Below are 26,020 nucleotides of genomic sequence, written 5' to 3'. Positions count from 1 at the left end.
CCAAGTGCTGAAATGCCTGTTGGATTAATAAATAGGATTTTTATTTGTGGCTCCCATTAAAAAAGCACAACAACTTGAGATACCAGGAGAAGATGTTGAATACTACAGCTGTATGTGTAGATCTAAAGTAAAATCTCAGAATATCCTCTTTTAAACTACAAAAAGGGTAATGGCCTTACATCTGAAAACATAAATGCAAAATGTCTACATATTGAATCAAGTAATTCTTATAAAAAGGGTAAAAAAAACCCATAATGTTTACAATGTAAGTTTACATGAGTATTTATAAATTCTTAAGCAATATCTGGACACTACTATTTCAAGACTCTGATTTTGAAAGTGTAAAACCCAAATTATTTTTACCAGTCAAAACACGCCAAAAAATAAAAGGTTTTTAATGTGACAATGGGTTATCTAGTTCACATACTAAACTGCTCTATACAAGGAGACTTCACGATCCAGGAGCCGTAGCCATGCTGCTGCAGGTAGGATTTCAGCAGAGATTTAGCCTCTTGGTAAGAGCTAGACATATGCTAGAGAGAGAAAAAAACAAATTATATCAAGTTGGCAGAATATCACCTATGAAAAGTTTAACTGTTTAACTCTACATATAAAAACTTAATGAAAGTCTTTTTTTGCACTGACCATATTTTATTGGCCTTTTAGATAGAAACAGGAAATTATTTGCCGGGAAGGATGATCCCATCATACCTCTGCTGGGACCAGAGCATGGCCTCCTCTTTGCTGATTCTGTTTGGCCCCAATGCAGCCCGTCCTGTGCTTCTTGTTTGTGATGCTGAAACCTGGCCTCCTCAGCACCACATACAAGTCTAGTCCCTGGATACCAATGCTTGGGTCATGTTTGATGCCTAGATCGATATGCTCCTGGATCCCAAATTCAAGGCTGCCAGTATCTGCAAAGTTGTTTTTCTTAACTCATTCTCTTGCACCTTCAGATCGTTCTCCAGGATTTCTTCTGCCTTGGCCCCATGAACTGTGCAATAGGCAGCAATCTTTTGGTTTCTCCTGATGCCAAAGGATCTGACAGTGTATCTAGCTTTGGAAAACACAGGAGTCTGGCCTGTAAGCTGCTGGGTCAGTCTGTTAGCACTTACGCCAAGCAGATGTTAAGACAGAGCTTACGGATATGATGTGCCTGCATGGGGTTCTCCTTTTCACCCTGATTCACCATGACAAACAGATGAGGGGGTGGGTCTTCTGGTACCAATCAAAGTCTTTTTGATTCCCTACTTCTTCGATATTATTTTTGAAATGAATAGTTTACTTCCCAACACTTTTAAAAGACAATTTTGCTTCTCATTTAAGATTTTTAATTAAAAATGAGTAAACATACTCATTACAGGATATGTGAAAAATAGAAACAATATAAAAAGGAAATCAAAACTACCTATAATCCCCCAATTATAAATAACCACCGCCAGGCGTGGTGGCGCATGCTTGTAATCCCAGCGCTTAGGAGGCTAAGACAGGAGGATCGCACAGGTTCAAAGCCAGCCTCAGCTACTTAGTGAGGCTCTCAGCAACTTAGGGAGACCCTGTTTCCAAATAATGTATAATGTAGGTCTTGGAGTATAGCTCAGAGGTAGAAAAGCCCCTGAGTTCCACCCCCAGTACCACCTAAAAATAACCCCCCAAAACAAACAATCCCCATTTTTAATATTATGTTTTCATTTTCTACAAATTAATAGAGATAAACTTTTAAATACATAGATTTACTCAAGTATGCTTTATACATCATACAATGCACCCATTGAAGTAAAGTTCCTGCAATTCGTCATTTATCAAGGCACGCACTACTGCCGCAGTCCAGCTGCACAGGGCTCCTCTCTGTTGCTGGCCGACCGCCTGCTCACTCATTTGCACCTCCTGAGCGCCTGCCTTGCTCCCGGCCTTGGCTGTGCACACTGCCCGAATTGCCCACACGCGCGTCCTTGTTTCTCAGAGAGCAGCGGCGCCCAGTCCCGGGTGAGTCCGGTCAGGTTGTGAGAGCAGGTCTGGCGTTAAAGTGGCGGCACTCTCTTTCATTCTCACTGGCAGTCCTGGAGGCCCCGCTTCCGTCCTCAGCATCACCTGGTGTGGTCAGCCTCCTGGGTTTCAGAGTGGACATTGCTTTCTCACTGTGATTTGATTTCTCATCCCAATAACTAAGGAGGCTAAGCATCTCATGTTTTTATTAGTCTTTACCTTTTTAAAAAAATCAGGCTGTTGAGTATAAGAGTTGTTTAATAATCTAGATCTCACCTAAGATGTATGGTTTATAAGTATTTTCTCTGTGGCCTGTGGTTTCACTTTAGTAATAGCTTTTGAAAAATAAGTTTCTAATTTTGAAGTCAAATATCATCTTTTATGGATTATGTTTGTGGCACATATCTAAGAAATCTTTTGCTAAGAATGTGAATATTTTCTCCTGTTTCATTTGAACACTTTGTAGTTTCTGCTATTATAGTCAGATGAAGGTCCATCCTGAATGAAGTTTTGAGACTGACATGGCCTCCGTGTTGTTGCGGTCACTGCTTTTTCACCCAGGGTGTCCCCTGCGATGGTTCCATAAGGGCTGAGTTCACCTCCAGGGATTATGTACTGGCAGCCTCGTTCCCATGCGGCTATGCTAAAAGCCGTCAAGAGTGGGGCCTGATGGGAGGCCAAGGGCATCATTTCAGGAGGAATGGTGCGCCACTCTCCTGGGACCCTGGGTAGTTCTCGGGAAAGGGATGTTAAAAAGAGCAAGTCTGAGCTGGGCATGGCATTGCACCCTGCAATTCTGGCAGTTGGTAAGCTGAGACAGGAGGATCACAGGTTCTAGGCCAGTCTCAGTAGTTTAGCAAGCACCAGCAACTTAGTGAGACCCAGTTTCAAAGTAAAAGGGGCTGGGTATGGCCTTCAGTGTAAATAAAGAAATTGCAGGTTCAAGGACAGCCTCAACCAATATAACGAGACTCAGCAACCTAGCGAGACCCTGTTTCAAAACAAAACAAGTAAAATTGGACTGGGGCTGTAGCTCAGAGGCAGGAAAAAAAATTCTCACCACTACATGATCATATCTTATATTCAGAATTATGCAACAAACATTTGCTACAAACATCATAAAATTACCACAGTATGGTTCTTAACGTGTCTGTGCTCAGTTTTGTTCCCTTTAAGGGCCTTACCTTAGCTGCATGATATGTACTTGCTTCTAGTAAGTCATCTTTTTTAGCTTCCTTGGCAAGCAGATTAAATCGACTTAACATCGCAGCCTTACAAAGCCGACTTGCCATCGACACGCCACTTTTAAATGGGGAACTAAAGTAGAAAAGAGCATTCATTAACCATTATGTAATTGTGTTGGCAATTATAGGGATTCAGATCAAGAGTTTATAAATATTTATCAATTCCAATTACACACAATCCACATAGTGAAACTTTATATAAGAAACACCCTATTTCATTACTTTCTGAATTTGTGTGTGGGAGTGTATGTATGTTGTACTGGGAATTGAACTCAGGGGCATTCTATCTCTATCTCCACCCCTTTTCATTTTAAAACCTAGTTTTTCACTAGTTGCTGAAAGTCTGTGATGCTGCTGAGGTTGTCCTCAAATCCGAAATCCTACTGTCTCAGCCTCCCTAGTACCAGGATTACGGGTATCAGAAACAATTTTGAAAACTTATACTCACTCCAATATACTGGGAAATATGGAAGTGATAGATTTCTTGACACACAACCTGACTAAATTGAGCCAAGAATATATAGAAAACCTAAACCAACCAACCACAAGCAAAGAAATAGAAACAATAAAAAGCCTTCCATCAAAAAAAAAAAAAAAAAAAAAAAAAAAAAAAAAAAAAAAGCTGAGGTCTAGATGGATTTCTAGCTGAATTCTATAAAACCTCTACAGGAGAACTAAATCCAATACTTCACAACAAAGATGGAATGATGGAATCCTTCCAAACTCCTTCTATGTATCCGGTATCACATTATCATAACTAAATAAAGATATCTCAAGAAAAAGAAAATTACAGACCAGTATCTTTGATAAACATAGATGCTACAATTCTAAGCAAAATATGAGCGATACTCATTCAAAACCACATCAAGAAAATTGCACACTATGACCAAGTGCATGTCAGCCTAGGAATGCAAGGTTGGTTCAACATATGAAAATCAATACATGTCATTCACCACATCAATAGAGGTAAGGACAAAAGTCACATGATTACCTCAGTAGATGCGGACAAATCATTTGACAAAATCCAACACTCATTCATGTTAAAAAAAATACTGCAATTAGTCAGTCACAAAAAATAAGAAATCAGATGCTTTCCCTAATATGTGAGAGTTAGGGAGAAATGGGTCATAGGAGGAACTCTAGATGAAAAAGGAAATCCTATAGAGGAGCAAACAAGGCAACCTAAAGGAGGAGAAAGGAGGGGGGAAGAGGAAAATCTCTAAAACACACAATGTACTTAAACATATCGAAGTCAACCACTAAGCCAAGCAAGGTAAGGAGGGACAGGGAGGGAATGGGGTGGGAATTGAGTAGGGGTTAAATCGGTGAAGTGTACATGTCTCTACACACAAGTTTTTTACCCCAACATGATGTATGAATACAATGCACCAATAAAAAAAATTTAAAAAAATACTGCAGAAAATCGAAATAGAAGAAACTTACCTCAACATCATTAAAGAAGCATACAATAAACCCAAATACAACATCATATAAATGGGGGAAAACTATAGGAATTCCATTTAAAATCAAGAACAAGCCGGGCGTGGTGGCGCACGCTTGTAATTCCAGCATTTGGGAGGCAGAGACCAGAGGATCGCGGTTCGCGAACAGCCTCAGCTACTTAGTGAGACCATTCATAACTCAGTGAGACCCTGTTTAAAAATATATAAAGACTAAAAAATAGGACTGGGGTATATTTCGGAGGTAGAATGTCCCTGGATTCCATCCCCGGTACTGTTAAAAAAAGAAAAATCAAGAACAAGACAAGGATGACCACTTATCATCACTCCCTTTCAATATAGTGCTCATGACTCTTGCCAGCATGATAAGGCAAGAGGGTATCAAAAGAACTCAACAGAAAAAGAAATGAAATCATCTCAATTTGCAGATGACATGATCCTATATTCAGAAGACCCAAAAAACTTAACCAAAAGACTTCTAGAGCTGACTAACAAATTCAGCCAAGTAGTAGCATACAGAATAAATCTAAAAAATTTAGTAGCTTTTCCATAGGCTAACCATAAATCTGCTGAAAAAGAAATCCAGAAAACAATTCTGTTCACAATAACCACAAAAAACTCAAAATATGTTGGAGGAAAAAGACCTCTACAATGAATATTATAAAACACTAAAAGAAATTGAAGATCTTAGAAGATGGAAAGATTTTCCATACTCTTGGATAGGCAGAATAAATATTATTCATATTACCAAAAGTGACCTAAATATTCAATGCAATCCCTACTGAAATACTAATGTCACTCTTCACAGACCTGGAAAAATCAGTCCTAAATTTCTTATGAAGAGAAGACCCCTTTAACAGCTAAAGCCATTAAAACCTCAGCAATAAAAACCATGAAAGAGGCATCACAATTCCTGACTTTAAATTATACTACAGAACTACAATAATAAACTACAATAATAAAAACAGCATAGTACAGTGTAAAAAAAAAAAAAAAAAGCAGACACAGACCAATGGAACAGAAGATACAGAAACCAATCCACACACTTATAGCCAATTGATTTTTGACAAAGTGCCAAACACACATATTGGAGAAAAGACAGCCTTTTCAACAAATGTTGTGAAAACTGGTTATCCATTTGTAGAAAAATAGAATTAAATCCCTACCTCTTACTCTGCATAAGAGTCAACTCAAGATGGATCAATGACCTGGAAATTTGACCAGAGACTTTGAAAATTACTAAAGAAGGCATGGGCCCAAAACTCCAACATTATAGGCACAGGTAGAAACTTCCTCAATAACACTCCCCAAAACCAGTAAATTAAAACAAAAATTAATAAATAGGATGGCATCACACTGAAGTGTCTGTTCATCAAAGGAAGCTACCGAGCTGGGTATGGTGGTGTACACCTGTAATCCCAGAACTTGGGAGGCAGAGACAAGAGGACTGGAGGTTCAGAGCCATCCTTGGCAATTTAGTGTGGCTCTCAGCAACCTAGTGAGAGACTCTGTTTCCAAATGAGAAATAAAATTATGCTGGGTTTGTAGCTTGGAGGTAGAATGTCCCTGGGTTCAATCCTCAATACAAAAAAAAAAAAAAAAAAAGGGAAACGATTGAGAGTCTAAGGGAAGATCCTAAAACATGGGAGATTCCGAGCTGGGTGCGGTGGTGCATGCTTGTCATCCCATTACTTGGGAGGCCGAGGCAGGAGAACTGCAGGTTTGCAGCCAGCATTGGCAACTTAGAAAGGCCCTCCATAACTTAGTGAGACCCTGTTTTAAAATAAAATAAGGCTGGGGTATAACTCAGACCAAGAATGCCTCAGTTTCATCCCCAGTACCCCAAATGTAGATTCTAGAACCCCAAATCCAGAAATTCAGATTAAACAGGAGAAACTGAACTTTTAGAGTAAAGAAGTCATATGATTTTAATGCTAATTATCACAAAACACCTGAAGAAACAAAGGTTCCTTGGTTTGAATGCTGGCTTTGCTACTTACGCCACTTACTATATAACTCCAGTAAGCTATTAAACTTCTCCAAGCCTGTCTTCTCGTTTAGTACAACACCAGCAACAATAGTTATACTCAGTTAGCAATTATCATTGGTGTTTAAGCATTCAATAACACCACTTTAAAAAGAAAATTTTTCAACAAAATGTCTTCTTTTGCTTAATATGATTTTTAGAGAAACTAGCAATTCTCACCTTTCAGTGATTTTCCCGCTCAGGCCATCCACAATCTCGAGAGAAATGTCCCCTTGTGCCCAATTCATACTCAAGGATTTATATTCCAGGTTCACTTGAAGTGGATATGCACAAGGCACTAAGCCAATGTGAGGCCTGTTGACCAGATAAAACATCGGGAGTTTTGAAGTGAGAGCATCATCGACACGCTGCTTTATGGCGATGTCCAAGCCTCTGGTATCACTGCAGTTCCCATCACCTGGAAGCAAACACAGCCACTCGGAAACTCAACACCAAACGATCATACTGAAGAAGAGGTAGACGGAAAAGAAAGAACAGTTGGAACTGGCCATAAGCCCAAGCCACTACTCTGTCCTTCATCTTGCAGCCTCTGTTTCCCACGTCAGACTCTCACAGCTACTCACACACTCATGAGCAGAACCAGAGCGAGGTAATGGCTGAATGTGCATCTGAAAAATACTTACACTGAAAATAATGAAGTCGTTCCAAGAGTAGAAGAGCCAGTGCTGACCTGGACAACACGGGCGCGTTTACAAGGCTCATTCTGCCTCTGCTTCCTCTGACCACAGCATGAAGCCAGCACACAATACAGCATGTAAATCTGACGAGAAGCAGCTAGCAAAGGTAAGTTTGTGCCCCTCATCTAAGGGCCACAAGTGACGACCGTTCCCGTGTCACCATGTTCCAATTTCAAAACACAAGGTAATTCAGAATCACCATTTCTGGTTAAATTTGTAGCCAATGTCAAAAGCTTTGAACTCTCAGCTGTAGTCATTGTTGGAGAAAGTATCTAAAAAACTGTCACTAATATGTAAAATAAAATAGGAGCATCAGCAAATAACACTGGTTATGCCTATAATAGTAAGTATTTGGAAAAAGAAAAAAATCCTAGGATTTTAAAAAATAAATATTCTACTATATTAGCATTGCTTTTGAAGAATAAATCCTCTTCAAAGGATTCCTTAAACATCCAATTGTTTCACCTCATAACTGTTTATTGAATGTTTACGGGAAAGCATGAAAGATAATTTACTAGAAAAAAAATCGAGCCTATTAATATTTTATTGGTAATTTTACTTTTTTCCCCTTTATATATAAATGTTTTAATAATTTATTATATTTGAGGTTGATTTATAGAATTTTGATTATCTTGGGGCAAAAACAGCTATATCTGGAAAAAGCTCTAAAATTTTATTGTATAATGGGAAATTTTGATTTGACTCATTTAAAATGACATAAAATAACATGAAACTAATCAAGGTTAAAGTCAAAGGTTAAACCTAATCAAAGACTTTAGGAGACCTGACCCGATAGCAGTTTTTATATAAAAGATCTACCATAAATAAAGCATGAAAAATTATGAACTGGGTTTGCATACAGGCTCTGCTGAGTAAGCAAACTGAATGAGTGCAGGCGATCTTTTTATTAATACTCTAAACCTCATATTACTGAGGTTTAGGTTAAAAAGACTGAGAAGAGAGTATCTAAGGTTATCAATGGGTTCTTTTAAGTTAAGTTCATGAAATCAGTATATGAAAAAAACCTCTCTGGGAATGCCCCTGGATAAACATTCATAAATATTTAAACAGTTGGACTTACTTTAATAACATGCTAAATTTATAAAATGTACCTTAAAAAGTTTGAAAGCAAGTATAAATCCAGTAATTTCCCAGTATCTAAGCAAAGTGAATTTTCTCCAGATTATTCTGGATCACTTTATATTCAAATACTAGGAAGAGGCTTTTATTGCAAGCCTCGATCTGTGTTCCAGTGGCGGTTTGCAGCCCAAAGCTCACACACGGTACTAAGTGCTCTACCTTTCAACTCTGTCCTCAGCCCATGTTTTAAATTTAAGAAGAAAATGACTACCGCCACAAAAAGACAAGATAAGAATTTGTAGAACCGTCATGGCATAATGTTTCTGCAACCTTTTCAGAAAGTAAAATAAAGTTTTGAAAGAAAATTATTTCCATTAATATTCTAAATTAACATAGCTTTTGAAGACTCAAAGAACTGCAAAAGTCTTAAGACTTAACAGGAGACAAGGTCATTTTCTTCAAAGCATCAGATTTAATCTGCATTGCCATTTAGTACAGAAAGAAGGAAAGCAAATTTCAATTCTAAATAAGGGAGATGTTTCTGAAGAATTAGAACTGTTTAGCTAATAGAACTGGTTGTCTTTACACCTACACTCCGTATTATTGGATGCTTTTCATTAGGCTTAGATGATCCTCTATCTGAAATGGCATTAAGAGAGTTTACATTAGGTAAGAAATTGTGCCATATGGCTAATAAAGTTCAATGAACTTCTGGATTCTTTTAGCTATGCAAATCATGTACTTTTGGGGACAGACTCTTTAGATAAGAATTATTTAAAGAGTGAACCATTCAACTAATGACAGAATCACCAGAGGCTCTTTTGAAATGTATATTCCCACACCTTTCCCCAACTAACAGAGATCTTAATTCTTGGCTTCTTGATAAAATGACGCCAATTATACAATACTAAATGTGATTACACGGTACCGTGAATCAAACAGCTAACCTAACAGTGGATCTGTGTTCTCACCTAAAGATTACATATATCAAAGCCATTTTATTCTGATAGGTAACCTCCCGAGGACTGACACAGTGAGGGCCAGGAGGTGCTGAAGTCGCACTCACCCACAAGTATGCTGCTGATGTAAACGGGCTGTATGAAGTGACTCAGCAGTGCCCCCTGGACGCCAAGCACTTCCCACCTCGTCAGCTTGTCACTCGAGGACATGCTGTTCACTCTGTTAACAACGTCTGCAGGACAGTACACAGTCAGATAAATTTTCCCTTCAACAGCCACATGGAGACTCAGTTCTTCATTGGCTTCAAATGCAGATATAGAATGTGGATTAAGACGCCTAGGGAAAGAAAAATAAATTCTGTAAAAAAGCAAGTAATCTCAGTACTTGGGAGGCTGAGATAGGAGGATTGCGAGTTCAAGGCCAGCCTCAGCAAATTACAGAAGCTCTCTGCAACTTAGACCCTGTTTCAAAATTAAAATTAAAATAGGGCTGGGGTATAGCGTAAGAGATACAATGCCTCTGGGTTCAATCCCCAGTATCACAAACAACCAAGTAGACAAAATGAAATATAAGTGTTTCTAAGAATTATTCTCAACCAGGTTTAATTTGCTAGTATACACATTGAATTCCAGTAATAGAAACAGATGCAAACACAAAGCAGAGAAGGAATGGATGGACTATCCCACAAGATTAATACAGAACAGAAATTAACCATGAATTAACTTTCACTATCCTAAGCCTTCTACAATCAAAAAGTATTATTTTTGTCCCAATCATAACTGAGTTATTTCCCTTCTCTGCATAAAATATTTTAAAAAACCCTACAAAATGACAGGGAAAAAACTGAACAATTTATATTCAAGATTCAATGATAATGTTAAAAATAATAAAATCTTTGTTTTTTTCTCTAGGGAATACTGCCCTTATATTCAAAGGCATTACTGACAGCAGTTTTATCAAACTATCACCAATAACTATCTCTAGACACTTAGGTATAAGGTGAATTTTACTTTCACTGTGTTTGCCTATAGTATTTAAGTTTTATATTACTTGATATGATTCATCAAAACAATGAGGCTTTGACCATAAGTTTTTTCTTAACTCTTGTATTTTTACATGAATAGTGCATAAGCCCATATTTTCCTAAAGTGTGCAAAGAACTTACTTGTTTCTTGGTACTGGGGACTGAAGAGGGGGCATCCTACCTCAGAGCTCTACCTCCAGTCACTTTTATTTTTTATTTTGAAACAAGGTCTCCCTATATTGCTGAGGCTAGCCTGAAACATTCAACTCTCCTGTCTCAGCTTCCCAAGTACTCAGATTATAGGCGTGCAACCACTATACCCAGCTGTAAAGTCTTAAAAGTAGGAAAAAAAGAAAAAATTTGTATGGCACAGAAAAGCCCGCAGTGAAGTATGTGGAGTTTTTCGGCAGTGGTCGCTGACTGGGTTGAGGGCAGGGAGGGGAGTGCCTGCACCCCCACCCCGCCCTGGGCCACAAATACTAGCTCCAGGCTGAAGGAGCTGAGGGTGCATCACGTATTCACTTGCTCTGTTTGATAAGGGGCTCAGAACATGTGCAGTGGCCATCTCATTGCTTCCTAAAACAATTTATAATACTCACAGCTGTGATTTAATCTGCGCTGATCCTTTAGGCAACTGGTTCAGATAGAGGTAAATGTTGATATCCTGTTTCAGAGTGAGCAGATTAGAAGCTGGTTCTGTACAGAATATTGACTTTTCCATCATAGTAGGATTTTTGCTATAGAAAAGTAGAAGCTGTCTGTAAAAGTACCTGAAATAAATGTTGTAACTGTTAAGTGGTAACATTACAAAAGATGTACCTTAATAAGCATCACAGCCCTGAGTCATGAGCAGTATCACCGTATATCAAGTGCTGATAATCATACAATTCCTAAAATGATGAAAGTTATTAACTCTAATAAAATCAATTCCCTCAAGGAGTCTTCTACTGAAGCCCATTCTGTTCTGTACCCACCTTACAGTACCGTTCCTTGACTGCTGCCCACTTCTACTTCACATCTGTGTCTTCACTATCATGTCCTGCAGACCCCTCCTCTACTGATTCTTCCTCAGGTACTGTAGCTCCCAGCCTCCCAGGGACAGAGCCAACTGTCTGCCTTATTTCTAGTTCTCCTTTCCTACCCAGACAGATCCATTACTAGTACTATTTCAACAACATTAGCATCAACAACAGTGGTTCGTATTCCTGGGTGACGTTTTGTTGTTGTTGTTGCTGGTGTGTGTGTGTGTGTGTGTGTGTGTGTGTGTGAGAGAGAGAGAGAGAGAGAGAGAGAGAGAGAGAGAGAGAGAGAGAGAGAGAGAACACGAACGAGAACGAACTCAGGATTGCACACAGGAGGATTCTACCTTGGAGCTACACCTCCAGCTCTTTTATTTTAAAGCAGGGTCTCACTACATGGCTAAGGCTGTCCTCCATGCTGTGATCCTTCTGTTGCAGCTTCTCAAGTGCTGGGATTCTAGGCATGTACTGCCCACCTGGCTACTTAGTGGTCTTAAGGAAAAGAACACAAGAGCAAAGAAACTAATACAGTGAACATCATTGACTGTATTAAGAAGTAAGGCTTATCTGCTGAAAGACTAAGACTAATCAAACCAGGGGCAAACACTACTCTGCTTATTTAAAAATTACGACTTTGCCAGGCCTGGTGACACATGCCTATAAACTCAGTACTTGGGAGGCTGTCTAAATTTGTTTTTAAATACTCCAGGAAACAAAAAGTGACAAAGGTGAGATTAAACAAAAATAGGTAACCATTGAGGCTGAAAAATGAAGCTTATTATCCTATTCACACTTGTATTTTAAATCTTCTATGAGAAGAAGTCTGATTAAAAATAAGCTCAATGGCTTACGAGAACCACAAGTAGGCGGACATGGTGGTGCACGTCTGTGATCCCAGTAACTTGGGAGGCTGAGACAGGAGACTTCAGGTTCAAAGCCAGTCTCAGCAACTCAGCGATATTCTGTCTCCAAATAAAAAGTAAAACAGGGCTAGGTGTGGCTTGGAGGTAGAACGCCTCTAGGTTCAATCCCCGGTACCCACTCCCCACCCCTCAGAGAGCCAAAAGCGAGTGGGAATTAGAAAACTAACACTCATTTTCACATGAAGGGACCTTCAAAGAGTAGCATTCCACACACTTATGTATCTTACCTGCTGTACATTCTTCCTATGAGAAGCAGTGATTGATAAATTAAAAAAACCCAAACAACTAGGCACACTCACCTGTGAGCCTGGAAGTGACTCCCTCACACTCTTACATGATGAACCACACAGGCTGCACAACAGAAACATGTGCGTCTCTGGAGCTGCCCTGATGAGCATGGCTAACTCAGAGGCGAAGCAAGACCAAGCTCGCTGGTGCAGATCTAAGCTACACTTCCCAATAACTTTACTCAGTAAAAATATTTTTTTCTCGTAAAAAATACTGTAATACTCTTAACATGTTCACAAGGAGGGGCTTAATACTGGAAACCCCTAAAATCCATACACTTGACACTGCAGTTACTATAAGAAAGTTTCTAAGGTCACATGAAAATAATCAGATGACTTGGATCAGTAAAAAGTGTCACATCCTTGGCTCAATGGTCAGTAAAACTGCAAAGAAAGGTATTTATCTGTGGTCACTGTGTGGAGACCATGCTATGGATGGCATTAGATATACTATGGCTTACCTTAGGAGAGACCTTCTTGCTGTAACGACACCATGGGTGTCATGCAACACTCTTCCATTTGGCTTAATGCACTGGCTGTAATTGTATTCTCCTGTGCCCAGAGCCACAACCTCATGGTGTCCAGCTGTAAGGAGAAGGTGGAGCGGCAAGTCATTCTAACCTCCCTCTCCCGTGTTCCAACCCCATCTCTATCCCACCAAAGTGTACTGACCAAAAAGGTGGGAAAATAATCCCATAACTCCAAATAAGTCTTACAGAGTCTTTTAAGAAGCAAATTTAAAAAGCAGAATCTCAAACAGTGTGGTAGTGCATGCCTTTAACCTGGAACTTGGCAGGCTGAGACAGGAGTATTGCAGGTCTCAGAACAGCCTCAGCAACCTAGCAAGACCCTATTAAAGGGTAGAATGCCCTGGATTCACTCCCCAACACTACTGCAGAAACAAAGAAACAAAAGTGTCTCAATTTAAAAGCCAGAAGTCTTATAGTACTTCAGGTACATTCTACTTTTCTTAAACAGTGTATATATAATGCCTCTTAATTTTTCTTTATTTACTCAGACTTTCCAAAAACCAAATAATTGTCTTTCTCTATTCCACTAAAACTGCTTTTATGGGGAAAAAAAAAAAAAAGAACCGTATGCATTTCTCAGTAGCTTTCCTCCATTCACATTTTGCCCACACAAAATTCCCTGGAAATTGTTTCAAAGATACACAATTATATTTTGCAGTCTTTTGGTCCCAAATCCTATGAGGTCTTCCAACCAGTGACTAGGGCACTGCTCCCCCCATAAGCATTCTTCTCTAAATATCTGCCTCTTTTACTTTTGTGTTGATAATTTTTACAAATCTCTAGTCATAGTCTCTCAAAGTTCAACTTATATTTGCAACTACCTGAAGGACTTATACCAAGTCTCCAGCACTAGAGTGTGTGGAGGATTAAGTGCTGAGCAAGGCATGTGCACGCACAGAGCTCCCTGTGGCAAAGACCAAGAAGCAACAACCTCATGAGCCTCACGTCGTGGCAAGAGCCTCGAAGGAAACACGAGGAGTGGTGACAAGAATGCTACAGAGGCTGCTTTGTGCAGACTCTCCTCGCGAGCTGAAACTCAGCGGCAGTGGCAGAGGTGAGCACCACACCAGGGAGTGAGGGAAGGGCTTCAGTCAGAAGAACCCGCGCCAGCACAGCGCCCTTGTGGCCAGGGAAGCTGGGCTGCTCTCCAGCTGGCGGAGAGGACACTGGAGAGACCGCTGTTCACCCAGTGAGGAGTCTGTGGCCTCGAAACAGCCACGGGAGCCTGAGGCCCAGGAAGCTGAAGGCAGGCGGGTTAACTTCAGGGTCACCCTTCTTCACAGCTAAGGAAACCACCAGCAAAGTGGAAGGCAACCCGCACACCCAAGAGGGGATCCTGCAACAGGACGGCCTAGAGATGAAAACACAGGCAAGGCACCCGAACACCTTCCCAGGACTCACAACAGGTGCTGACAAGATGTTCCACATTACTCATCCGAGAGCCATCAACATCAAGCTGCAATGCGTTACCTTCACACCTCTTACTAGGATGTTTTATCAAAAAGACAAAAGATTTGTTTTGTTTTGGTACTGGGGATGGAACCCAGAGGCACTCTACCTTCTGAGCTCCACTCCCAATCCTATTTTTTATTCTTTATTTTGAAACAGGGTCTCCCTAAGTTGCGGAGGGCCTAAGTAGCTGAGGCTGGCCGCGAACCTGTGGTCCTTCCTGCCTCAGCCTTCCAAGTACTGGGAATAAGTGAATAGAAGGCACTGTTGGGAGGAATGTAAATTGGTGTAATTGTGGAAAATACTGTAGAGATTCTTTAAAAACCAAAAATAAAGCAGACATACGAGCCAGCAATCCCACTCGGTACATTTAAAGAGAAATCAGGGTCCTGGAGCAGTATTTAAAGCTTCACGTTCACTCGGCACCATTCTTCACAGCCAAGGCATCTGCAGGAGCAGTCGAAGCACAGGCTGGCCAACCGTGGAGAAGCTGTCAGTACACGCATTCATATGTGTCTAAATCGCACCTTTATGTATCTGTGTGTGTGTTTGTATGATTACTAGTCAGACTTAACAACATGGATGGAAGCAGAGAATGTCATGCCAGCTGACACGAGGCGGTTACGTACAGAGCAGATCACTAGTGGCCAGGGGTGAGGGGGTGTGGGGCTGCCGGCTGAAGGGTGTGAGCTTGTACTGACTAATGAGAAAATGAGCCAGGCGTGCTGGCTCACACTTGTGATTCCAGTACTTGAGAGGCTGAGACGGGAGGATCGCAGGTTTACGGCCAGCCTCAGTTACTTAGGCCCCCTGCAACTTACTGTTTCAAAATAAAGAATAAAATAAGGCTGGGGTGTAGCTCGGAGGTAGAAGGTCTCTGGGTTCAGTCCCCAGGACCACAAGACTAAACACAGCGTATGACCCTGATGCTCTCTACTGGTCCCTGGCAGTGTCTGCCTCATCTTCGAGGAGCTTCCTGCTCACCGACTCACACTTACTAGGAAGTCACCTCAAATCAGCGGACACCGTCTTCACCAGAGCCAGAGCCAGTGAGACTACTAGGAATTATCATAGCAGAGCTCAGATAATTAAGATGCTTTTTCCACAAACACATCCCAAATATTTGTACTTACCTCTTTCAATTATAAAGGCAGCCAATGAATTGCTACATTTCAAATATTGTGAGTGACTAGAAATTAGTTGATTAAATGTTTCTTTAACAATCTGTGAAATCTTTGCATACTGGACATGTCTCCCTTCTAGAAAAAAATCAAAAGCAGTATGAATTTGAAGAACTGTGCTTTCTCCAGAGAGGTCTTTTCATTCCTATTACAACCTTACAAAATTACTTAAAAACTTCTACGTCGGCAAATTTGTAATGTGTGTGTGTGTGTGGGGGGGGGGTTACTGGGAGTTAACACAGGGGAATTCAACCTCTGAGCTATACTCCCAGCCCTATTTTATTTTCTGTCTTGAAACAGAATCTCACTAAGTTGTTGAGGGCCTGCATGAGTTGCTAAGGCTGAACGCAAACCTGCGATTTTCTGTCTCAGCCTCCCAAGTACTGGGATTATAGCATATGCCGTCATGCCCAGGTGCAAACTTCTAATTTAATGTCATGACTGAGATTTTGAAGTATTCAACTGTAAAATAATACAAATTATTGAGATTTTAGGTAATTTGTTGAAAAAGAGATGTCATTATTTTACATTATTTCTAAAGATCTACCAACTGGTATTTGTAAAGTTTACTCTGGAAAGCTGCTCAAAACTTATATGAAACACAAGACAACTCTTCAAAAGCTATCCATGAAGCCAAGCATGGTGGTACATGCCTATAATATTCTCAGTAGTTGGGAGGCTGTGACAGGAGGATCACAAGTTTGATGTCAGCCTTAGCAATGTAGTGAGATTCTCAGAAACCTAATGAGACCCTGTTTCTAAACATAAAATAAAAAGAGCTGGGAGTGTAGCTTGAAGGTAGAATGTCCTTGGGTTCAAAACACACACACACACACACACACACACACACACACACACACACACACACACCCCCATGCAGACTTTTTTTTTTGCGGTATTGGGAATGGAACCCAAGGGTATTCTACTTCCGAGCTGCGCCCTCCAGCCCCATTCTTTACTCTCTGAGTCTCACTGAGTCACAAAGGGCCTAAGTATTAGCCGAGGCTGTCCACAAACAGTGATCCTCCTGTCTCAGCCTCCAAATGCTGGGATTACAAGTGTGCACCACCACACCTGGCACAATTTTTTAAAGATGATAATTGGGAGAGTTTGAGATTCTAGAATAGGGCCCTACTGATCTGTTTCTTTATTGTATATAAAAAATTGTGTATTATTCATAGCAAATAATCATTGTTCTAGAGAACCAGGAGTCACAAAATTGCACGGCACTGATGAGAAACCTCTTGTCATTCTGAGCCAAGTACACAAGGAAGCTTTCCTGCTTGTAGAAGTATGAAAGGTTTGAATAAGGTATTAATGTACATTTTTATAACTGTGTATATTTTAGTTTTACTTAACTGAGTTAATTTTATAAAACAGGACATTACAAAAGATTTTCCTACCATAATGTACTTTTGAAACATATGCTGGCTCAGGTGTAACAACAGGTTCTGCGGGGATAGGAGGAGGACCTGTAAAAAAGCAAAACAAGAAAACACAAAACTTCAACAACAGTCCAAAGAAGGTTACTATACGTTTATTATTCTGCAATAAAAACAATCTAATAACTATTTCTCTATTTCTACCAACTCTAGGTCATCAAGTACTCTTTAGTTCAGCCTTGATAAAAGTTATATAAACAATTTTTTAGTTTGTTTCCTGATCTTATACTGTGTGTGTGTGTGTGTGTGTGTGTGTGTGTGTGTGTGTGTAGCTATATAGAGCTTGTTTTGTAAAAGATGCAATGTTTTGAAAAGCAGCTAAAAGACTTTGAACACTCATGAACATTTTTTTTTTTTTTTTGGAGTTACTGGGGGTGGAACCCAGGGGCTTTTCTACCTCTGGGCTATACTCCCAGACCTATTTTATACTTTATTTGGAAACAGGGTCTCACTAAGTTGCTGAGAGCCTCACTAAGTAGCTGAGGCTGGCTTCGAACTTACGCAATCCTCCTGTCTCAGCCTCCCAAGTGCTGGGATTACAAGCATGTGCCACCATGCCCAGCACTCATGAACAATTTTTATTTAAAATAATACTGCATAGAATATTTTAAATATTTTGTGGAAAACAAACAAGTAAAATGATCATTTTAAACACTATTTCAAGCAATTTCTGAGTAGAATGCAATGAAATTTTTAATGATTTCAGTCCAATTTCCTGCAACTGTTTTCCAAATCAGCCCCCAAATTAAAAAGTACAGGAGAAATAAGGTGACAGGAAGTGAGAGGAGAGAGGGGGGTCCAGGGGGGAAGGCCACCCAGGCTGAGGGAGAGGGAGTGGGTAAATAAGAACAGGACGGTAGGTGAGAGGGCACAGGAGGGTCAGGGCTGAGGTGAGGTGAGGGGCTCCAGGGAGAAGGCCACCCAGGCTGAGGGAGTTGTCACTGCATAAAACAGAACCTCAGCTTGTAAGGTGATACTGGTCACACAGCAAGGTGAATGTACTTGGCACCACTGGCTGTATATTTAAAATGGCTAAGATAATAAATTACATGTGTATTTTACTACAACTAAAATTTTTCAAAAGATTTTAAAAAGTAAAACTTAAAAACCAGATTCTCACATCTTTGTTCGGAAGTGCTTAAGATTTTCAATATTTGTTATTAATCACATTATCCTTGAAAAATGTGTAAGATGTTAAGACAGATATGTACAAAACATAATAGACACATAAAAGAGTCTTTTAAAACAGAGTGCTCACAACTTTGTTATCATGGGATTTTTCACATCTACAAGAGTAGTAAGTACCCATTTTTTTAATCTAGTACTCAGCTGAAGCAATCAGCAACATCCCACTATTCCAGACACAAGGTTCTAAACTGCATCTTCCTTTAGCTGTAATAAAAATGCATCTGCCTTGTGTGTGTGTGTGTGTGTGTGTGTGTGTGTGTGTCACTAGGGATTTAACCCAGGGGCATTCTACCTCGAACTATACTCCCAGCCCTATTTTATTTTTATCTTGAGACAAGAGTCTCACTACTTGCTGAAGTAGTCCTCGTATCTTTGATCCTCCTATTTCAGCCTTCCAAATAGGGGGATTACAAGCCTGTGCCACCATGCCTTTTTCATCTTCTTTTATAATTGGCTACATTAAGGCAATTTCTGTTAGTTTCCACATACAATCAGAAAGATAATGGAGATAGATTCCTTACTTTTGTATAAATGTGTGTGCGTGTGGTGTGCTCGGTACTGGGGACTGAACCTGGAAACATTCTACCTCTGAAGCGTTGGGTTTTTTTTTTTTTTTTGGAAACAAGGTCTTGCTAGGTTATTGCATGCTAGCCTTGGACCTGTGGACCTCCTGGTGCAGCCTCCCAGTACGGAGATTACAAGCTTGAGGCCCTGCCCTGCCTCGTACAGTATTCTTATAATACTCGTGTATGTTCCTTTGGGTAGTTCACTACGTATTTTTATTTCACTGAATTTTTAGCAACCTTTAAGACAGGTAGTGAGGCTGCTGCTTCTATTCTTTTTTAATGTTAAGTCCATAATTTTTTAATGAATGAATGCTTTGTAAACACATAATAATATCTGCTATTTTCTGAATATCACATTCAAACCCCAAATAGTTTTAATTTGTGATACATGTAAACGTAATCTTTGCTCTAAAACTGGAAAGACAATTGTGCGCCTCACTTTTTCCAAAGTTACAAACTGCTGTCAGAACCACAAACGGCCAATGAAGCTTAGAACGCTTACGGAATGGGTGTTAAAATATATCAAACTGTCAATCTGTACTAAAATTTTCAATTGATTCATTCTCTAGATATCAATATATAGTAGGAAAATAGTGGGCTTTGAAATTCAGTAGACTGCAGCACAAATCCTCATTCTTTCTCTTAGATACCTTATATAAGTAGCCCTGAGCTTTAGACATCAAATCACTAAAATGAGCAAATACTTCTATTAGTTACTGTAAAATATAAGTACATATGTATGTTATACATATGCATAGAATCTACACATATGCAAATATGTATGCATGTATATAATCTAATACCATGACATTCTCAAAGTAGATGCCCATTAAGCAAACGTTCCTTTTTACCATTTAAATACAATCATCAATTTAAATAGTAGAAACTACTGTCACTTGACCTTGTGTTATTCTCCAGGCTCTGTTTAAGGGATTCCGTTTACACTACTTATGTATTCCTAATGATGTCCTAGATAAAGTGACTGTCGAGGGGCGAATAATGTGTCTGCCCAGGATGATATTCCAACCTTAGAAATCTAATTGTGAGTTTACGTTCTTACCCTAATTGCTATGTCACATTTATTTATTTATTTATTTATTATTTATTTTGCGGGTCTGGGGATGGAACCCAGGGGCATTTGACCTCCGAGCTACACCCCTTGCTCTATTTTTTATTCTTTATTTTGAAACCGGGTCTCACTGAGTTGCAGAGGGCCTAAGTAGCTGAGGCTGTCTGCTAACCGCGATCCTCCGGTCTCAGCCTCCCGAAAGCTGGGATTACAAGCGTGCGCCATCACACCCGGCTGCTATGTCACCTTTAGTCATCATTTTCTCAAGTAACAACTATTTACTAAATTTAAGACAGGCAAATTTCACAAAAATTTATTGGTATTAAATATACAGGATTAGCCAGGTATGTTGGCACACACCTGTAATACTAGTACTTGGGAGGCTGAAATAGGATGATCATCGCAGGTTCAAGAACAGCATGCAGTAACTTAGTGAGACCCTGTTTCAAATTAAAAAATAAATGAGGCAAGGGTGTAGTTCAGAGGTAGAGCACCTAGACATGTAACCCCCATTAAAACACATGCACTCATGCGCACACATCACAGTTGTGTGCATTAGTAGGAACCTCATAAATAATGGAAAAACACATTTTAGAATTTAACCCACTGATAATCTGATGTTATCATATAGTTTAGAAACATGATTATGTCTTTTGGTGAATTATGTAGGAGCTCCTTAACTACTATTAAATGTCAGCAGGTAGCAAATGAAGGACAATTTTCAAATCCTTTTCTATCATACAGGTGCCAAGTAACTCATTAACATAACTCATTCAGAGGATTCCTTCTAGAAAACAACACATTTTTCAAATAGTTCCTTGTCAAGGGTATTTACCTGAAGCTTCTAAAGTTTGTGGTTCAGGTTCATCCACCTGCAGCAGCTCATCAAGAGCTAGTTTTGCTGCATTGGACCTAGACTCCTTCTTATTCTGTCCCAGTCCAGTCTTGTACTGAATTCCATCCACCACAGCACAAAAAGCAAAATATGGCCCCATAACGTTTCCTTGAAAAAGAACACAGAATGACCACTATAATAACTTACAGTATATTCTTGCAAATGATGACTGAATACAGGAAAACATTCCACTACAAAAACTCTGGAAAACTACTTAGTCCACAACACCAGTCTTTCTGGAAGACTGACTGGGGTTAAAATGAAAGCTGGATGAATCCCTGAACAAGTTCAGAGGACTCAAGCAGCTACACAGGCTTCAGATTCAGTGAGAGCAGTAGACTGCCGTGGAAGACAGCTCAAACACCGGTGACAGTGGGTGTTATGCTTAGCAACGAGTAACAATGAGACACAAAATGAGTTTTCCCACCATTGATCTGCTTTCATCCTCTTATCAGCTCCAGAACTCACAGCATACCTTTGAAGGAACCTTGCAAACCCATCAGGGCCTAATGGTAGGCAACTCAAAACTTCTATAGCTCAGGGAAAGAGAGGAGAACCCACAAAGAAACAAACAATAATAGATATTGTAAGCGTTAGACTGAATGTCCAGTCCTTCAAAATCCCTAGGATCACTTTCATGCAATCACCTAGCCTTCATATTTACCTGAAATGGGGGGATCTCCTAAATGCACAATTCCAGGATTTTTTTTTCAAGCTTTACTTGATGTTATTAGGCCTTGAGCAGCTTAAGTCTCCACTCCTTAAGCAAGTGTCTCTGCACATAAACCCCACTATCTGTATTTCCTCACACGTTCACAGTCACATTACAGTAACCATCTTAAAGATACTCATCAAGGTTTTACAAGAACTCTTAACTGCATCTGGGTAAACTGCTTTCCCCCAACCATGTAAAGCCTCAATTTATCAAATGCTGCCATCATCATCACCTGTGTTTCAACCCAAACTCTACCAGAAAGCATGTTGTATCTAAGTGGCCCAGATGATTTTTACGTAGGAGATACTGCATTCCAAATTTGTTAATAAGGGTCCTGTATCACAAAGCTAAGCCTGTGAGCTTCAGCCTATGTATACCATGGTTTTCAAAATTCAGTGTGAATCTAAATCACACATTAAGCTTGTTAAACTTGCTGAAGCTCTGGTCTCAAGACCAAACCTACTGAGCTATCCTTGGAACCCAAACTCCATTAGCAATCAGTGGACCATATCTTTGAGTAGTTTTTCCTGGCCAGTTTTTTCTTTTGGTCAGCAATTGAGAGTTTATATTTTTCCAGCAGCAGCAGTCTGAGATTAATGCAGAAAAGCTATCAAGTCACACAGAGATTAAGCCAACTTTTTTTTATTAGCAAGTAACTGTTTACGTGTATTTACCAGCAACTGGAGGCAGAAATGAATGAACAGGAATACTTGGAGGATGATCCTGACTGAAAAACATTTCAACATATCCATAGTCCAGTCAGAATCTTATGATTCTTTAAACAATTGCTCAGTGATATTTCCATGTATTTTACTTGCAGTAATCTTTTTTTCTTGCATACATGACACATTTTGCTTTAAAATTGTCACAACTGGAGAAACAATGGTTTGTCTAATCCAGTGAGCAAGACACTGAATCTGGAAGCCTCAGCAAATGTCTTAGCTGCTTCTTTTCCCTGCGCACTAAGCTCTACTTTGACCGTTTCTGAAGAGCACTTTTCTCCACTGGTTTCCACTTGCCAGTTGTGACAGATGGTTTAACACAGTGTCTACTACATTCCGGACTTCATTTCCAGTGTAGCAGCTGTTGGCAACCCTTCATTTTGAAGGCCAATCTAACTGATATGATATTCCTCAACATTTAAGACTATTCTTTATGTCATTTTAAATATTTCTGTAAGAAATATCCTGAATAGGCGATCTCTTCAGGTTTTACTTCTCTTGTTGTGAAGTCTTTTACAGTCTAAAAAGCAGGTTTCTGTGAGGTTTTTATAAGTCCCAAGGAGCTTCATCTGATCAGATTCTGTTATTTGTGTATTCATATTCTCTTGGTATGTTTATTAGTCACCTTTTCTGATGCAAGAGTTTGCTTTTTGTTTTGAAAAATAGCTGTCCGGCATTTCCCAAAACGTCTCCGGTGAGGCCTGATTTCTTACGTAGTCAAAGTCTTTCAAATCCAACACTCATATTGGGCTGCACACGCAAGCACACACATATATACAGGCCTTTAAGACTATTGTTTGTTTATTTATTTATTTTTTGCGATGGTAGGAATGGAACCCAGGGGCATTCTCCTCTAAACTACCTCCAGCCCTATTTTTTATTCTTTATTTTGAAACAGGGTCTAACTAAATTGCGGAGGGCCTTGCTAAGTAGCTGAGGCTGGCCGTGAACCTGTGATCCTCCTGTCTCAGCCTCCGAAGAACTGGGATTACAAGGGTGCACCACCATGCCCATGACTGTCATACTTTTAAACTCTCAGTGCTTCTTAAAAGCACTTCATTTTCTTTTTGGTAGGTACTGGGGATTGAACCTCAGGACATTCTACCTCTGTGCTACACCCCCAGCCTTACTTTTTATTTGAAACATGGTCTCAAAATTGCTGAGAATGGCCTCAAACTTGCATCCTCATATCTCAGCCTCTCAAGTACTGGGATTACAGGTGTGCGCCACCAGCCCGGCAATAGCACTTAACCTCTCAACTCCTTCATTTTCTTAAAGTTCTTCCTAATCACAGGCCTGACATAAAGATATCAGAAGTGCCTTCTGCCTTTTTCTTACCTATATTCCCCTTGCCTGTCATAAACACAAAATGGCCATGGCTGCACAGTTTAAAGGAAAATGGATGAAAATGTAAGAGGTAAGTCTGTAGCCATGTACGTAAAGTGCTCTTTACACATCAAATTCTTAAATTTCAGGGGCCAAATGTGGCTACATTTTATTCTTAGGCATCATAATCACAGACTTCTTTTCATAAGAAAGATCACGGGACAAACATTTAACAAAATAATCCATGAGGCTTATTTCAGTTTGACTGGTTAGTAACCTACCCAAAAATTAAAACTTGATGACTAAAACCTTTTGTATAGTTATTTACCGAGTTTCAAAAGGCTGAATCAGCAACAAAAAAGTTTAGTATACTTGTAAAAATATACTATGTTATCCCCAGTATTATATGCAAAACAAACAGCACTACTTATATGTTCTGCTTTAAATAAAAAAAGTATTTCCTGGCACTCTAATAAGCAGAACCCGCATCTTTGGACTTGCCTGTTGTTACAGTCTCCTTAAGATCAAGCTGAACCCGCTGCATTTGTGCAAACTGGTGCAAGGCCGACACAGGATTTATCTCTCCACGTTTGTATTTCATTATAAATTCCTTAGGTATTTTTTTTGGAGGAAGGACAGGATTTGAAATAGATGAAAGACCTTTGGAAAGCAATGGTTCTGGAAAATAACCTAAAAATAAACGTTCACACTAGTCAATTAGGTTTAACAAAAATGAGCAAAAGCACTAAATCCTCCTCAAGAAATGGAAAATGCAAATAGTTACACACATTTAAGATTCTACTAAACAATTTTGACACACATAAGAAGCACAAATGTATTGTATATACTTTTTGGTGTATTAAGGCTATTTTGCAAAGAAGAAATATCATTAATAATATCAGAGGGGCATGAAAATTTAGTGATGTCAAGGTCTTCAGCGGCCATGCCATTGTTACAGATGATATCACTATGGCCTGGAATAGAGAACAGCACAGATCTGGATCCGCGGGGACTACAAACTAGTTTTTGGTTCCCATCCACTATTTCATACTGCTGTTGAACTCACGCGGTATCAACTGTTCGATTCAAAGTCAATCGAATTTTTAGAGTATGTTTACCCTTGCTTTTCACGTAACAGTCAACCACGTGACATGTGCGACGTCAACTCACGAACGTCTAGTCCTTCCCCTGAAACCTGGGGTCAGAGGACAGTGAGCCGGGCTGGCAGAGCTGTAATGGAGGGCGAGGGCCGCCGGCGGACGTGGTTCTGCGGTGGGCTAGTGGGGCGTCGGGCCCTGGCGCCAGGTGGCCTTGTCCGCAGGTGTGTGCCCGCGTGTGCACACACACCCATACTCAACAGCACCCACTGGCCGTCCCCGCGGGGCCGGGGCAGCACCCCAGGGAGGAAGGGCTTCGTACCCGTCACGGGCGTGACCTTGGCCGCCATGCCGGACTGGCTGCAGCTCTCCGAGGGGCGGCCTGCGGTCGCGGCCACCGCCTGGGCTGCCGGCTGGACGGGCAGGTTCTTCTTCAGCATCTGGGCGAAGCTGGGGACCCTGGAGCTCTGAATCCAGTCGCCGTGGCCAGCGGGCTTCTCACCTACCCGGCAGGACACGTCGGGCGCCATGAGCACCCCGCGCCCCCGGGCCCGCGCCCAGCCCGCCCGGGCCCGCACCCACCGGCGCCGTCCTTCCCGCCGCCCTCTCGGCCCGCGCCCCCGGGCGGGCGCGCCGCCAGGGGCAGGCCCAGCCGCAGGCCCGGCGCCCTCCGGCTGCCGCCCGCCGCCGCCATCGCGTCCCGCTCGCGTCGCGCTCTCCGCTCCGGACGCTGGGCGCCTGCGCACGCGGAGCTGCGACCTTCAAAAGGGCGAGCGCGCCCCTGCGGGCCTGGGCGGGCGACCCCGCGCCCTCCTCGTCCAATCACCAACGGTCTGCGCGGCCGCCGCGCCCGCGCGCCTGCGCGCCTCGACGCCCGCGCATGCGTCTGCGCTGGGGCCCCGCGCGCGCCTGGGGGCCGCGCATGCGCTCTGGCGCAGGGAACGCCGCGGCCTTCGACGCCTCCTTGGGCGAGGGCGGCGAGACGCGCTCTCCGCGCAGCTCCACAGTGGCGCGCGGGTCCAGTCGCCGCCCCGGGGCCTCCTGGGAGGACCCCTGGGCTGAGGCCAGGTGTGCTAGGGTGACTCCATGCGGAGCGAGAGGCAGCCTTAGCTCCCTGGCATGGGGGCACAGGC

At 41.1% G+C, this 26,020-nt stretch overlaps 1 protein-coding gene and 1 pseudogene across 2 annotated transcripts; both read right to left on the bottom strand.

Annotated features, from left to right (window-relative positions):
• Positions 1–419: 419 nt before the first annotated feature.
• Positions 420–25,581, bottom strand: ADAD1 (adenosine deaminase domain containing 1; the record flags this gene model as incomplete). Its single annotated transcript, XM_080697313.1, has 12 exons — positions 420–533; positions 3,171–3,303; positions 6,897–7,134; positions 9,561–9,790; positions 11,078–11,248; positions 13,169–13,292; positions 15,820–15,945; positions 17,271–17,339; positions 20,968–21,135; positions 24,292–24,480; positions 25,210–25,389; positions 25,470–25,581. The coding sequence occupies 12 exons, from the start codon at positions 25,579–25,581 to the stop codon at positions 420–422; spliced, it is 1,854 nt and encodes a 617-aa protein (XP_080553439.1).
• LOC308264233 (large ribosomal subunit protein uL5-like) lies at positions 681–1,192 on the bottom strand (annotated as a pseudogene). Its single transcript has one exon. The product of its transcript is annotated as a large ribosomal subunit protein uL5-like (transcript).
• Positions 25,582–26,020: the final 439 nt, after the last annotated feature.

The sequence above is a fragment of the Muscardinus avellanarius genome (assembly GCF_963383645.1).
Source record: "Muscardinus avellanarius genome assembly, chromosome: 6".
In the NCBI taxonomy this organism is placed as follows: Eukaryota; Metazoa; Chordata; class Mammalia; order Rodentia; family Gliridae; genus Muscardinus; species Muscardinus avellanarius.
Note: the sequence above shows the minus strand (reverse complement) of the source record. Positions and strands in the feature narration are given on the sequence as shown.